The 17,500-nt window shown below is 44.4% G+C and overlaps 1 protein-coding gene across 1 annotated transcript in view; it reads right to left on the reverse strand.

Annotated features, from left to right (window-relative positions):
- Nucleotides 1-17,500, reverse strand: part of si:dkey-22o22.2 (neural-cadherin) — a 174,152-nt gene that overhangs the window by 82,234 nt on the left and 74,418 nt on the right. The window contains exons 2-3 of the mRNA XM_066683650.1: nt 6,271-6,459; nt 297-522 (exon numbers count right to left, since the gene is read on the reverse strand). Coding sequence (XP_066539747.1) covers nt 297-522; nt 6,271-6,459 — 415 coding nt within the window. The remainder of the gene's footprint in view (nt 1-296; nt 523-6,270; nt 6,460-17,500) is intronic.

The following is a 17,500-nucleotide window of genomic DNA, read 5'->3' on the forward strand; positions in this document are numbered from 1 at the left end:
CAAGATTTCCCCCCTCCCATATACTAATGTGCCACAAACAGGAAGTTAATATCACCAACCATTCCCATTTTATTAAGGTGTATCCATATAAATAGCCCACCCTGTAGAACTATAAATGGGTTTCTGGTACAATCTACAAAGGTAATGACCTGATGTGTAAGTACACATATTACTAATAAGAATAAGAATTAAATATAACAAACGTAACCTTTCCCTTTCCAAACTCAGGAGCTTCTGGTCTTGAAATACGCAAAGTAGCTTTTGTTACAAACATGTGCAGGAGAGAGTGTACTCACGCCTGTCCCACAGCAGTGTTCTCGGGGATGTAGATGGAGTAGGACATGTTGGTGAACTGTGGTGGACGGAAGCCTGCGAGGACAGCCACTGCGGCGAGAGGACCCTTCCTGCCCTGAGTGTCCACTGCTTGCACGGTCAGAGTGTACTCTCGACTAGGGGTCAGCTGCCGTCCTGTAGTCTTCACTTCTCCGGAGCTTCTGTCCACCTCAAAACAGCCCTCTCCCCCTAACACACACAAACACACACACACACACACACACACACACACACACACACACACACACACACACACACATACACATTCATATCCAAATACAAATCTAACATCAGTCCCTGATTTCCTAAAGTTTATGAGGCTGTATGCCATCAAATCCTCACAGAATCCTTGAAGACTGTACTGACGTATAGATACTACAGATTTCAGAAGAAATACTATACAAGCAGGTGTCTACAAACTTTTGACCAGGATAGAGAAGCTCTGGGGACAAAGTCATTTAGACCTTGAAGTCTTTTTCACACACAGAGGGGGTCGGACTGGGACCCTTCTGTCAGCTGGGCTCGTGTGTGTGTGTGTGTGTGTGTGTGTGTGTGTGTGTGTGCGTGTGTGTTTATTTATTTCGTATCAGTGGAATAATATGAGGCCTATAAAACACCCTTCAGGACAATAGAAAGATGAGAGCCCATTTTAAACATTGTCCCCTGGAGCAGGGCCGGGGACAGAGAGGATGACGAGGAGGAGGATGAAGAGCACAGCTGCTGTAGCGGAGCACAGCTGCATCTCCACGGCCCCTCCATCAGCTGCTCTCCCCCAAAGACAAAGCACCACGTGCCACCTCTGATTTAAAGCTTTTAATAAACATCTCCCACCTACAGGCTTATGACATTCAGCACTATCCACCACTGTGTTATTTCTCTAAGCCCCTGACTGTGGTCTTGTATATGGGTTTTAATTTGGAAACGCAGGCTGAACTTTATATTAAATGAATGTTTTATAAGGAAATGGTCCAATGAGGACGCAGAAAAAGTCTTATAAATGTCTGTTAATGTCAAGAATGTTTTTAGATGCGAAGCACCGCACGGAACTCATTCACACTCATTCACACTAAGACTCACACTCACTAACTCCTCACTTGCTTATAAACACACTCACTCACTCACTCATTCACTCACTCACTCATTCACACACATTCACACTAAGACTCACACTCACTAACTCCTCACTTGCTTATAAACACACTCACTCACTCACTCATTCACTCACTCACTCATTCACACACATTCACACTAAGACTCACACTCACTAACTCCTCACTTGCTTATAAACACACTCCCTCACTCACTCATTCACTCACTCACTCATTCACACACATTCACACTAAGACTCACACTCACTAACTCCTCACTTGCTTATAAACACACTCCCTCACTCACTCATTCACTCACTCACTCATTCACACACATTCACACTAAGACTCACACTCACTAACTCCTCACTTGCTTATAAACACACTCCCTCACTCACTCATTCACTCACTTACTCATTCACACACATTCACACTAAGACTCACACTCACTAACTCCTCACTTGCTTATAAACACACTCCCTCACTCACTCATTCACTCACTCACTCATTCACACACATTCACACTAAGACTCACACTCACTAACTCCTCACTTGCTTATAAACACACTCACTCACTCACTCATTCACTCACTCACTCATTCACACACATTCACACTAAGACTCACACTCACTAACTCCTCACTTGCTTATAAACACACTCACTCACTCATTCACACACTCACTCATTCACACACATTCACACTAAGACTCACACTCACTAACTCCTCACTTGCTTATAAACACACTCACTCACTCAATCACACACTCACTCAATCACACACATTCAGACGTACACTCACTAACTCCTCACTTGCTTATAAACACACTCACTCACTCACACACTCACTCATTCACACGCATTCAGAATCAGACTCACTAACTCCTCACTTGCTTATAAACACACTCAATCACTCACTCATTCACACGCATTCAGAATCAGACTCACTAACTCCTCACTTGTTTATAAACACACTCAATCACTCACTCATTCACACACATTCACACTAAGACTCACACTCACTTACTCACTCATTCACACACTCACTCATTCACACGCATTCAGAATCAGACTCACTAACTCTTCACTTGCTTATAAACACACTCACTCACTCACTCATTCACACATTCAGACTCACACTCACTAACTCCTCACTTGCTTATAAACACACTCCCTCACTCATTCACACATTCAAATCAAATCAAATTTATTTATATAGCGCTTTTCACAACTGATGTTGTCACAAAGCAGCTTCACAGAATTCCAGTAAGACAAGATTTGACATTAAATGTAAAAAACAAAATGTAAAACCCTCAAGTGAGCAAGCCAGGGGCGACAGTGGCAAGGAAAAACTCCCCCAGCTGAGGAAGAAACCTTGGGAGGAACCAAGGCTCACAAGGGGTGACTCATCCTCCTCTGGTCACTAATTCACTAATTCACACACATTCAGACACACACTCACTAACTCCTCACTTGCTTATAAACACACTCACTCAATCACACACTCACTCATTCACACACATTCTGTCAGGGTGGTGTGATGAGTAGATTCAACGGATGCGGACACACTCGCTACAACACGGAATTTAATAAAGAGATGACAAAACAAACTTTACGAGATAACATTACTAGACTGGGGAATTAAACAAGCAGGAGACAACGAGAAACCGAAAACGAGAAACACTACGAAGAACCATGAGCATAAAACAAACACAATGAAACCATGAAACAAACAACAACGACTAAAACAAATGAACAAACAAACAAACTCAAACTCAAATGAACAAAATGACCGATACCAGGAAGTGAGGGAAGAGGGCTTAAATACATGAACTAACTAGACACACCTGACACAGATAACGAGGACAATTACAGAGAGGCGGAACAAGAGGTGGAGCGAGTGAACATAAACAAAGCCATGTGAGGAGAAGGAAAACAACGAACAGAGCACATGGAAGAGGAAAACAAAGCAGAAAGTGTCAAGGTGTGACACATTCACTCACTCCCTCACTCATTCACACACTCACTCACACACTCACTCATTCACACACTCAGATTCACACTCACTAACTCCTCACTTGCTTATAAACACACTCACTCATTCACACACTCACTCATTCACACACTCACTCATTCACACATTCAGACTCACACTCACTAACTCCTCACTTGCTTATAAACACACTCACTCACACACACTCGCTCATTCAAATAAATACATACACTCACTCATTCATATACACAATCACTCAAATATATACTCACTCAGACATATACAAATGTACTCACTCACACACATCCTTGCATACATGCACAGTCACTCGCATCATGAGTGACCTTAAAGTAGCACAATATAAGCTATGATTATAGATATGTTTATCTCAGACATTAAAGGAACACTAGGTGAGGTTTATTATATTCGCTCCTGGTTTCTTCTCCAGTTGCTGAGTGTATTTCATGTTTACAGCACGGCCCTGAAATCAAGACAGTGCCATAAAGCATTACACAGTTCTTGTGAGAGGTCTTGACTTAGGGCTCCTGAAGTTACATAGGGCTGTCCCTGCAGCGCTGAGTCTGGTGCAGCAGTGACAGAGGCTCTATTCCCCCGATGACAGGCCAGTGGAGAATCACAATCACTTTCAAGCTGTAATTTTAAGGTAAATACAATCCATTTAAGTGTCTATTTGAGTAACTAAACTCATAAAACTACAGTTATAAGACAAGGCACTGGATGCTGGTACCTGACCCTGTCTTATGAATCACGCAGGTCTTGCTGTATAATGGGATATAGTACAAAAAAAAAATCAAAGAACCAAAATTGCATTTTTGGACCAAATTGCTCCTCCAGCCAATTAGATCTGTGATTTCTCCACATCTCCAGAACAATGAGAAAAACACTTAAAATTCCTGGTGTGCCTCCGAGTGATCGATGCACGGGCTGAAGCGGAGTGAACTGAGAGTAAATAACCATGGAAACAGCACAGCGTGGCTCGAGTTATAAGCTTGGTAATATTTGCTGTTCTGAATCGAGAACTAAAAAGGTGTTTAGCCTGAGCTGCTCCGTGCATACACACACACACACACACACAACACACACAGGTACCTCATTCACACAACAGTTAGAGCAGCTCTCCCTGGAATGAAATATCATCCCACTTTCTCATTCGAAAGAAAGCAAAAACCAAACGGTGGAAGAAAACTGTGTTTGCTTCTGACTCTGAAAAAACTCTGCAAACACTGTAAGCACCAAACATCATCAGCTTTAATAAATGAAGAAAAGCAGTGTTGTGTATTGCTCCAGTTTACTGATCTGTGGAGTTAGAGCGCATGTAGAATAGCTGCGAGCGCCTGGCAATGTCTCTGTTTTAAAATCATTTTTCAGTTTTATAAATATAACAGGGGCAAATCTTCTAAATCAGTAATTATAGCCTCCCTGCTCTGGTGGATACACTGTTTTGCAGCAGATATTTCAAACAGCAATAATCATTAGCCCAAAAAACCCATTCATTATTCATTAACAGGAGATGTTTTAATGACACAGCCACTGCGGGTCTCGCCACATGCTGGAGTCTGACTGATACAGTATATTGATGGGCCACTGATATCTCCTGACCTGCCTTTTAACTGGTATCGCCCTGGTGATTGTATCCAACCTCTTTTGACCACTGAGGTTTCGTGAGAAACCTTAGGCTGTTCTGCCACTGTCAAATATAGGGCAGTCACTGTGTACACAGATGTTCAGTTGTGAGCACACAGCTTGTAAAATCTACAGAACAGAACGAACAAAAAGGGACACTATAGAGATCCACACATGAGACCAATGTCATCACGCGCGAAGGGTGTGAAGCTGTGGATCTGTGCACACTGCAGTGATGGAGCTCCATCTATTAGACGTACAAACAGCCTTTAAAGCTTTTATTGTAACAGAACTTGAATTCATACATCATACATTTTCCTGCTCTTTTGTTATTTTCTGGTAACTGTTGAGTGTTATTATTATTACAACTGTCATTTTATTCAACAATAAAAAAAAATCTGCTAACACTAACACGTGTTCTCCCTGTGTCTGCGTGGATTTCCTCCGGGTGACTGTCTGTGAGGAGTGTGGTGTGTTCTCCCTGTGTCTGCGTGGGTTTCCTCCGGGTGACTGTCTGTGAGGAGTGTGGTGTGTTCTCCCTGTGTCTGCGTGGGTTTCCTCCAGGTGACTGTCTGTGAGGAGTGTGGTGTGTTCTCCCTGTGTCTGCGTGGGTTTCCTCCGGGTGACTGTCTGTGAGGAGTGTGGTGTGTTCTCGCTGTGTCTGCGTGGGTTTCCTCCGGGTACTCCGGTTTCCTCCCACAGTCCAAAAACACACGTTGGTAGGTGGATTGGCGACTCAAAAGTGTCCGTAGGTGTAAGTGAGTGAATGTGTGAGTGTGTGTTTCCCTGTGAAGGACTGGCGCCCCCTCCAGGGTGTATTCCCGCCTTGCACCCAATGATTCCAGGTAGGCTCTGGACCCACCACGACCCTGAACTGGATAAGGGTTACAGATAATGGATGGATGGATGTTTGAATTTTGAATTATAATTATGTTACACAAAAACCCTTTGGAATTCAAAGTCCGTAATCTATAATCCATCATCAGTACCAGACCTCACTAGTGCTCTTGTGTCTGAATGCAATCAAATCCTTACAGAAAAGTGTAATTCCAGATGTAATCCTGAATGATTAGGAATCTACAAACTTTTGGCCATCTAGTCAAAGCACCGGGTCTCTAAAACAGTGTGTTGCTTATAGAGTAACAGATAAGGACCATTTCATTTAATGCTTCAAGGAATACTAAGGGTTTTCAGGGAATCTGAGGCTCACTCACCGTCCACCAGCAGGAACTGGGCAGCCCCTGGAGAGCCGTCCGCCTGTCGGGCCACTAGCTTGTAAACCACAGAACCTGGAGCAGCGTCCAGACCCACAGCAGCCAGATACGGCTGAGGAAACATCACCCATTGAAGCTCGGACAAAGTGGGCAGAGTTAGGGTCAGTCTGCAAAGGTACCATTCATCACCTACAGGAGAGAGAGAGAGGGAGAGAGAGAGAGAGAGAGAGAGAGAGAGAGAGAGAGAGAGAGAGAGAGAGAGAGAGAGTAAATATATGAACAGTGCAACATTACGACAGTGAAAACAATAATAAACAAATAATATTTATATTTTCAAGTGATCAGCCACAAGATTAAAACTGAATAACATTAATTATCACCCTATAACGGCACCTTTTAAGGGATGAATGGATTGAATTTGATCAGGCGGCAGGTGAAAGGTCAGTTTTTAAAGTTGATGTTGGTTCCAAGAAAATATATAACGTTCAATGTTCTGAAGCATTTCCAAAAGAGAGTTTCCAGGGTGTAGAACCTACTAAAAGTGGTCCATAAATGACAAATAGCTCAATATTTATCCATTATTAATAGTTATGTTTCAGAGATTTTATATTTACTGTGGTTTACCTCATTTATATAAATGTTAATTGTGATGTAAATATTAAACATATAAACTGACTATTTAAAACATTTTAAACATAGTAAAGTATGCCCAGGGCGGCATAGTGTCGCAGTCACACAGCTCCAGGGGCCTGGAGGTTGTGGGTTCAATTCCTGCTCCGGGTGACTGTCTGTGAGAAGTGTGGTGTGTTCTCTCTGTGTCTGCGTGGGTTTCCTCCGGGTGACTGTCTGTGAGGAGTGTGGTGTGTTCTCTCTGTGTCTGCGTGGGTTTCCTCCGGGTGACTGTCTGTGAGGAGTGTGGTGTGTTCTCTCTGTGTCTGCGTGGGTTTCCTCCGGGTGACTGTCTGTGAGGAGTGTGGTGTGTTCTCCCTGTGTCTGCGTGGGTTTCCTCCGGGTGACTGTCTGTGAGGAGTGTGGTGTGTTCTCCCTGTGTCTGCGTGGGTTTCCTCCGGGTGACTGTCTGTGAGGAGTGTGGTGTGTTCTCCCTGTGTCTGCGTGGGTTTCCTCCGGGTGACTGTCTGTGAGGAGTGTGGTGTGTTCTCTCTGTGTCTGCGTGGGTTTCCTCCGGGTGACTGTCTGTGAGGAGTGTGGTGTGTTCTCTCTGTGTCTGCGTGGGTTTCCTCCAGGTGACTGTCTGTGAGGAGTGTGGTGTGTTCTCTCTGTGTCTGCGTGGGTTTCCTCCGGGTGACTGTCTGTGAGGAGTGTGGTGTGTTCTCTCTGTGTCTGCGTGGGTTTCCTCCGGGTGACTGTCTGTGAGGAGTGTGGTGTGTTCTCCCTGTGTCTGCGTGGGTTTCCTCCGGGTGACTGTCTGTGAGGAGTGTGGTGTGTTCTCTCTGTGTCTGCGTGGGTTTCCTCCGGGTGACTGTCTGTGAGGAGTGTGGTGTGTTCTCTCTGTGTCTGCGTGGGTTTCCTCCGGGTGACTGTCTGTGAGGAGTGTGGTGTGTTCTCTCTGTGTCTGCGTGGGTTTCCTCCGGGTGACTGTCTGTGAGGAGTGTGGTGTGTTCTCCCTGTGTCTGCGTGGGTTTCCTCCGGGTGACTGTCTGTAAGGAGTGTGGTGTGTTCTCCCTGTGTCTGCGTGGGTTTCCTCCGGGTGACTGTCTGTGAGGAGTGTGGTGTGTTCTCTCTGTGTCTGCGTGGGTTTCCTCCGGGTGACTGTCTGTGAGGAGTGTGGTGTGTTCTCTCTGTGTCTGCGTGGGTTTCCTCCGGGTGACTGTCTGTGAGGAGTGTGGTGTGTTCTCTCTGTGTCTGCGTGGGTTTCCTCCGGGTGCTCCGGTTTCCTCCCACAGTCCAAAAACACACTGAACTGGATAAGCGCTTACAGATAATGAATGAATGAATGAATGAATGAAATATGCCCATATGAGGAAATGTAAGCTGACATAAAATGAAGTTAAAAATAAATTAACTTCATAGAATAAATTAACTTCAAAAATAAATTGAAAGCAAACCCTTCAGCTTAAAAAAACAATAAGTCAAACCCTGACATGTCTTGTACATATATTCTTCCTCTGAATGTCACTGTGTGCCCTGAATTATGAGATCATAGAGTCAAAATATCTCCGTATTCATGACACAAACAGCCTTAAACATGCAATAAATTGATGTCAAAAAATGTAAATCAGGGAAAACATGGACTTTGAGGTGCAACTGAATTTTTCTCATTTCAAGAAATGTGCACGCCAGACACACCTTGGACTTCTTCATATGTGCGTATTATACAGGGCATGTTAGACATGATGCACCAACAAAATCATGACATGAGGCCGAAAGAGGACGATGCAGAGGTCTCTTGCAAAAAAAACGTATTAGCAATTAGCAAACAACACTGCTATGTATTGCGTTCTTAATATTGACGACATAATACGCCTCTGAAAGTTCTGAGTGGCCTCTTGGTCAAACCTCTTTACACTTTCATTCATTACACACCTCTGTAACTCTGTTTCAATTTCTTTATTATTTTTATTTTTTCAGAATTTAAGGGCAGCCATGACACTGACCCAGAATCTCTGTAATCTCAGAGAATAACAAGAAATCCATCTCTCCAAACATGGCATTGTGGGGCTATAAGAGCCCCTGAAAGCAGCCAGCCCTAGAGACTAATCACAAAGGGAGCAAGAGGAGCTTTGGAGATAAAGAGAAAGATAAAATAGGCCTGAGATCTGTACGCCTCCGTCTAGCCTCTGCCTCTCAGCCGCTGTTATTTAGCCCAAGGACTCTTTGGCTACAGAGAGAAATGACATTTCTGTAGAACTCTTTTCCCACCGTATGCTCTCAGGAAGTCGGCTGCTGTCAGAGAGAAACACACCGAGCGTTTCTCAAACACAATCGTGATATCAGTCACGGAGCCACGGTGAGGAGACTCAAACGCAAACAGAAATATCTGCTGGGGTTTTTTTTTTTCGGGTTGTGTTTTTCGCCGCTATTTGTTTGTCTCCAGACTTACATCGTGTTGTTTTTGACATCTCACGCAACAGCGAGACAATGGCAAATATAAGAGGAAACTTCACATCTAAGTGCTGGGGCGAGGGGGATGATCCTGCTGTTTCCTCTACTTCCTGCCTTATCACAGCGAAGGCTTTGAAACATGTCAGCAGAGACTGATCGAAGGAGACAAAACGAGAGAGGGATAGAAGGAGAGCAGGAGATCGGAGGAGAGATGAGGGAGGAGGCGGGGGGACTGCTGACAAGTCCCAGTAAAACTTGTTTTCTTGGTTTCGCCTCTCTGATATTCATTGCCTCTAAGGCAACACTGCATGTGGTTGGTGTAGTGTATTGGGTAACACTGTTGCCCTTCCTTTAGCAGACTGGGGTTTGATTCCCTGCTCAGGCAAGCAGATTATGCTACACCAATAGAAGAAGGCCTTGCGAAAGACTCTTAACACTACATTCGCTGCCAAATTCCACATTTGGAAATATGAAGCTTTTGTAGTTAGCTGAGACATACATGTTTATTATGGCTAACTCAAATGTAGCCTGTTAGCCAAAGGAGATTTTACAGTGAAAATGAGCTGCCATCCATTCATTGTTAGTAATCATTTTAGCTGGGAATCCTTGCTGTAAATATGAAATATGAAATAGCTTCTTTGATAAGAATAAAAAAGCAAAATTCAGTATTAGAGTTGCAATGACACAACCGTTTCAGTGTATGTTAGAATTAGCATTGTTAGAACTATGTCTAACATAGCGAATGAAGCCTATTCTTTATAAAATGTCCTCTCACACAAATCACAGACATTAGCAACAATATATCAGCATGTTACAGCAACATGGACATGATTATTAAATGATAATATTCTGAACCACTAAAACCACATACAAGCCCAATGTGATTACTTAAGGGCTAGCTGAAACAAACCAGACCTTTATGCTAACTGCATGTTGTTTATTAGACAATAGAGCATTTACAGGTAAACTTAGCTGTAACACATTCACTGTTAGCAATGAACATCACTTGAGGAACCCTGTTATACATTTAAAAACTGAGTGTAGCTTCTTTGATAAGAAGATATAAGCAGAAATCAGTATTAGTGTTAAAAAGACACATGACTTTCAGTGAACGTTAGCATTAGCATTGTTAGATCTACATGTCTAGCATGGTGACAGAAGCTTACTCTTTCTAAATTATTTTATCAGATCACACATAGCCATTAGAGCAGTAACAGAACATTACAATGACAAAGAAATCAATATTGTAAACGCCCCACAGGGTCATTGTCACATGGTCACCACAGTCTGATAATAATGGAAATAAATAACGGTTCTGACAAAAACAAGGCATGTCTGTCTAAATCATATTAATTATCGGAATGAACAATGGATAAACATTGTACCTTTACACGATGACCACATCGCCAATATGCACTGTATATATGGGTGGCAGTCGTGTGATTTCTTTTGGCATGGGTGCATGGTTTCAGAGCACAGGGAATAAACGGATGGGAAATATAAAATTATTTCATCCACAGCTCCTCAGTCATTGCATTGAAAGGGTAAAAGACCAGTGTAGCGTAATGAGGAGAAAAAAAGAAATATTCTGTTAGCATTAGCTTTAGCATTTTTGTCATAGAGTCTAATGGCAAACTCTTCGGCTCTAATGCATTTCTCTGATCTTGTGACAGAGTCTGTGCGAGTTATTCATACACAGATCATAAACAAGCTTCAGCAATTGTGTTATTTCCTTTGTGTTTGGGTTTAGCATGTACACTACAGACACAACCATGTATTCTTTTTACTCATTTGTTTGACCTTGTTTAAAGGGTAAATAATCTGATCCCGCTGTCACTGCGCTCCGAGGGTGTGATTTTTGGAGGATAATGTTTCATCACGAATGTCTGCCTAAAATATTTCTCTGTGATCAGTGAGAGATGTTTCCACGCTGCTGTGAAGCCGAGGCAATAAGGCAATAAGTAAGCTATAAGGTTTGTGTTTCCCTGTTGAACTGGCGTCTAATAACTGCAGCATTTTTACTTTTATCATGTGCAACATGTAGGGAATATGGTGATATATGGGACACAGCCCGAGCTCCTCTAGTCACTGGCAGAGACGAACAGAACTGTGTAAAACATGGCATGAGTAAATGGGTCAGGGTTATTGTTCATTCATTCATAATCTGCAACCACTTATCCAGTTCAGGGTCACGGTGGGTCCAGAGCCTACATGGAATCATTGGGCGCAAGGTGGGAACACACCCTGGAGGGGGCGCCAGTCCTTCACAGGGCAACACACACACTCACACATTCACACCTACGGATACTTTTTTGAGTCGCCAATCCACCTACCAACGTTTTTGGACTGTGGAAGGAAACCGGAGCACCCGGAAGAAACCCACGCAGACACAGGGAGAACACATCAACTCCTCTAAGACAGAATCCTGGAGGAAACCCACACAGACACAGGGAGAACACACCACACTCCTCACAGACAGTCACCTGGAGGGAACCCACACAGACACAGGGAGAACACACCAACTCCTCACAGGCAGTCAGTGAGGACTGAAAGTGTTGACAGAAACAATAAAATGATTTTAAAAAATCACTGTTTTCATATGAGTTGTGTGTAATATCAGCTGTAACCCGTGGCTAGTTTAACAGGTCCCAGAGAAGTACTGTTTGCCATTGGCTAGACCCATCTCTGTGACGCTGAGCTGGTCACAGCCTTAACTGAGATGTAGTGGGTTGATATCTTCTTTAGAACATGGACGGTCTCTGGCAGCTGAGGCAGACTGGGTCAGTGTCCTGTGGTGTGAGATGGGAGGGCTGGCAGACACATTTATCCTCTGCAGTTTTTCAGTGTTACACAGTAGGGGTTCACAGCTTTACTGTTTGAGCCCAGATTTCCTATACACATGTGCACACACACACACACACACACACACACACATACACACACACCACCAGAAAACATTCCTACAATCTTAATAATAAACTCTGACAGTTACTTTCACTCACAGGACCCCCACAGAGCAGGTATGATTTTGGTGGTGGGTCGTTCCCAGAGCTGCAGGGACGCTGACATGGTGGTGGTACAAGTGGATCAGACGCAGCAGTGCTGCTGGAGTTTTTGAACACTGTGCCCCCTCACCGTCCACTCTACGTGACATACCTAACTTGTTTGTCGATGTAAAGTCAGTGCTGTGTGTCCTCTAGTCCTTCATCAGTGGACACTGGATGCTGTTGGTGGACTGATCTTAGTCCAGCACTGACACTGAGGGGTCATCTTCAAAAGCACTGCGTATCTGATCCACTCACACCAGCACGACACCTACAGACACATCACCACCATGTCAGTGTCGCTGCAGCGCCTAGAATGACCAATCGAACACGTAATGCCTGCTCTGTTGTGGTCATGTGGGGCTCAGGACCATTGAAGGAAAGGATGATAGCTACAACGTATCTAGAGAAACAGATATATGTCTCAGATATATTTTACCCACACATCTGCTAATGTCCTTGCCAATGAATAACAACATATGGCCCTTGTATTAATGTAGTAATAGGCTGATATTAATAACACGCTATTAATATGTTTCTGAGGACACTGTGCGTCCTTGCAGAAGGACCACTTCTCTTTAGCTTGCAGATGGCGATTCTTTAATGAACAGTGTGTGTGTGTGTGTGTGTGTGTGTACAGTGTTTAAATTCGTGAGGAGGCGTGTTAAAGTTTAAAGAGCAGGGAAAGAAAATTTGACACCCACAGACCAACCTACAGCCAATTAGGCCCCTGTATTGTTAGGAGTGTATGAAATATCCCATTCATATTTCAAGCAGTGAAGGATCTTCTCCTTTGATAATGCCTCTGGTGTGGACCCACGGCCCAGGCAGCTCCAGATCAGAGCCCCGTGGGGGCTCAGAGCCCCAAGTGATGTGGTGGGGGGGAGGGGGGGTCTTACACCTGAACAGCTAATGGGCCACAGGCTGAGTCAACACACCTCCGACTGCGAGAGGCCCAGAGAAGTCGGGCTCAAAACCTCAAAAGCCTGACCATCTCCACACTCCCTTAAGCAGCTGTCACACTACCAGAGGATCCTAATGGAACATAAACACCCCTCAGAGAGAGAGAGAGAGAGAGAGAGAGAGAGAGAGAGAGAGAGAGAGAGAGAGAGAGAGAGAGAGAGAGGGCATCAAGATGTAAAAACAGACAGGAAGCAAGAGAGAGAGGAAAACAGCCTTTTAGAGAATGATACACACACACACACACACACACACACACACACACACACACACACACACACACACACACACACACACAGCATGGGAGGGAGAGCTTGTTGGTCTTTCAGTGATGATGAAAATAACAAGGTCTTCTGGGAGACTGTAGGATGAGACATTTCTCTCTTCTTCTTTATGGCCGGGCTTCTCCCTCTTCATTTAGTGAACTGTGCTCCCCCAATTCTCTCTCTCTCTTTCTTCCTTTCTCTCTCTCGCTCTTTCTCTCTCTCTCTTGCTCTTTCTCTTCCTCTCTTTCGCTCTCTCTCTTTCTCTCTCTCTCTAACATTTGCTGAACTATTATTATGATTTTTTAAATATTAACTGTGTACGGATTAAATGACATTTCACCTCTCATTCTCTCTCTCTCTCTCTCTTGCTCTTTCTCTCTCTCTCTCTCTCTTGCTCTTTCTCTCTCACTATTTCTCTTTCTCTCTCTCTCTAACATTTGCTGAACTATTATTATGATTTTTTAAATATTAACTGTGTACGGATTAAATGACAGTTCACCTCTCATTCTCTCTCTCTCTCTCTCTCTTGCTCTTTCTCTCTCTCTCTCTCTCTTGCTCTTTCTCTCTCACTATTTCTCTTTCTCTCTATCTCTCTCTTGCTTTCTCTCTCTGTCTCTCTCTCTCTGTCGCTCTTTCTCTCTCTGTCTCTCGCTCTTTCTCTTTCTCTCTCTCTTTCTCTTCCTCTCTCTCTCTCTCTCTCTCTTACATTTGCTGAACTATTATTATGATTTTTTAAATATTAATTGTGTACGGATTAAATGACAGTTCACCTCTCTCTCTATGTTCCTAGTTCTTCTTCATCCTTTATTCTTTCTCTCTGCCTCTTTCTATAGAAATTTTAACTCTCCACTTCTGCGTTTGTCTCTCCTCTCTCTCTTCTTTATTTCTTTCTCATTTTTGTCCTTTCTTTTCTCTCTCCTTTCTTTGTCACTCACCTCTGTCCTCAACTCTTTCTCATCACTGTCTCACACCTTTCTGCTCTTTTTCTGCTTCTTTTACACCTCTCTCTCTCTCTCTTTCCCTCTCCTCCCTCCCTCATCATTCTCTATCCCTTCTCACCCCTCCCCTCACTCACTGTCTCTCCCGCTGCGTCTCGTTCTCTTTCTCTCTCCATCTCTTATTCTTTGTCTACATTTCTGCTCTTTTCCATGCCTCTCTTCTCATCCTTCATTTTAGTATTCTTTCACTTTACCCCTCTTCTCTCTCTCTCTCTATCTCTCACTCTCTGTGAGACACAACTGAGACACAACAAAACAATCGCGTGATCTTTCCTGCGCCGTTGTTTGTGAGCGCAGATAAAACAGAACAAAAGCGGAGGGGAAGGCACGAGGCCTACATGTGTTTGTTTATGCCTCAGTAATTCCCCACTAAGCCCGAACAGCAACCAAGCAAAGCGCTGGATATAATATGCTCCATGTATAAATAGCTGCTGAATTCATTCTAAGTCTGTCCAAAGCTCCGTCCTAATTTGAATATCAATACGGAAGATGTCACGGATTGTTATGCCAGAGAAAGAGCGAGAGGAGTGGGGAGAGAAAAAGGAGATGGAAATCGCATTTGCCGAGAGTTTGTGTTCTATTTGAGTCCTGATTTGATATACAGCAAATTGGAGACAGAGCTGTGTAAAAGAAGCCAATGTAGACTAAACACATTTAGATCCCATTCAAAGAGAGCGTTTCCAGTTAGTCAGCCACCTTAATAACCAGCGCGTGTGTGTGTGTGTGGAGATCTTCCTCTCAGGCCAAAGCCATTTTTACGTCTAGAGCCTGAATTTTCAGCTGTGTGTATTTGCAAACAACAGTCCCCAGCAGAGCCCAACTGATGAATTAAGGTTATATACAGTCCAGTGGGAGGCAGGAGACTGAGGGCAGGATGAACATTTCCACGCGGTGCAGTTGGTCGAGTCTTAGGCAGAACTGTGTTTGTCCTAAAGCCAGTCCATCACAGGGCATCGCTCATCAGTGTGTAGCGTGCAGTGCGCTCTCATGTTTCCTATCTCTGTATAAAAGATGCACAATGCGTCCTTTTATGCTGAATGCACTGTGATATTCTGCCCCCCCAAAAAAAAATCTCATGCAAGGGTCATGGTTGGTCCAGAGCCTACCTGGAATCATTGGGCGCAAGGTGGGAATACACCCTGGAGGGGGCGCCAGTCCTTCACAGGGCAACACACACACACATACGGACACTTTGGAGTCACCAATCCACCTACCAACGTGTGTTTTTGGACTGTGGGAGGAAGGCACAGTTCAGCCAAAGTTAATTTGTAGATCAGAGTTAAGAATAACTGCTTACTACTGTGTAGTCTGCCCTCATGTCTCCAAAGCAGCTCTGCTATCAAGACATGGACTTCACACCAGTGGCAGCAGGCACCAAGGCATTAGCAGCAGGACCTGTAAGATTCAAAATGGGGCCTCCATTGTATTGTACTTTCCAGAATCCCACAAACCTAACCTAAGATTTAATAAGTATATTTCCTCAGTCCATTTATGAACGTCGGGCGGCATGGTGGCGCAGCAGGTAGGTGTCGCAGTCACACAGCTCCAGGGACCTGGAGGTTGTGGGGTCGATTCCCGCTCCGGGTGACTGTCTGTGAGGAGTGTGGTGTGTTCTCCCTGTGTCTGCGTGGGTTTCCTCCGGGTGACTGTCTATGAAGAGTTGGTGTGTTCTCCCTGTGTCTGCATGGGTTTCCTCCGAGTGACTGTCTGTGAGGAGTGTGGTGTGTTCTCTCTGTGTCTGTGTGGGTTTCCTCTGGGTGACTGTCTTGTGAGGAATTGGTGTGTTCTCCCTGTGTCTGCGTGGGTTTCCTCTAGGTGACTGTCTGTGAGGAATTGGTGTGTTCTCCCTGTGCTCGCGTGCGTTTCCTCTGGGTGTTCACTAAATGTCCCTTCAAAGGTACAGCAGTAGTCTTGGTGTCCAGGTGTTTTCCCTAAAGGTACGTTAAGTTCTCTTCTCCAGGAAGAGAGGTGATTTTATGCAACTTTTAATAATTAAAAAAGCTAAATGAAAGCCCTGGAGTTGAAATGAGATTTATGACATTAATGAAACTGTAAAATCTACAATTAATATCGAACTTGGTACATTCATGCTCCCACTGAAGGCACTAAGGAAACCCAAAGGTTCCACCACAGTGACAGATTTTCTGAGAGTCGGACCGCTACAGTGTTTAGGTGACAATTATAAGACCATCGATGTTATGTGTTTTTAATGTTGTGGCTGGTCATTTTTATATGTTCATTGCTTTACACGACTGTTTTGATCCTGGCCTCAGGTCCCTGGCTGTGTGTGGTGTGTTTTCTTGGTGTCTGCGTGGGTTTAATGTTGACAGTGTGAATTTGTCCACTGGTGTGTATGTGTGTGTGTGTGTGTGTGTGTGCTAATGACTGGGTGGGGGTGGGTAGAGGGTGGGCATCTAGGGCGAAGCTGAAGTCGGGTCGATGTTGCTGGTGTCATTGGTTGCACTTTTTGTGATTTTAATGCTGCAGAATTGTATTGAAGTCACTGTGAAATGTTGCAGAGCGTACAACGTTTCCCACAGTACTTCACTGGTGCCCGGCAGCAAGTGTACACTCCACACTCTGCATTCTTCAACACGGACCCTCTCACTCTCACACCCACACACTGAGGCAGGAGAGGCTCACAGGTGTGTGTGTGTGAGTGAGTGACAGTGTGGGCCGGGTTGCCACGGCGACCGGTACAGCGCATGGCTCCCCTGGGTCTGGTCTGGGCTCTGCAGGGTTAAGTCTTTGTGGCGTCTGAGCGATCTCCTGTAATTGCCCCTGTCCTTGCTGGTTGTGCAGAAGCTGTTTTTGAGTTGCGGTCTAAAAAGAGAGCCCCTTTCACGCCCAATTAACTACTCAACCACGTATATCTCACTGTTGTTCCGATGACATGCAT

The sequence above is a fragment of the Hoplias malabaricus genome, chromosome 10 (assembly GCF_029633855.1).
Source record: "Hoplias malabaricus isolate fHopMal1 chromosome 10, fHopMal1.hap1, whole genome shotgun sequence".
Lineage (NCBI taxonomy): Eukaryota > Metazoa > Chordata > Actinopteri > Characiformes > Erythrinidae > Hoplias > Hoplias malabaricus.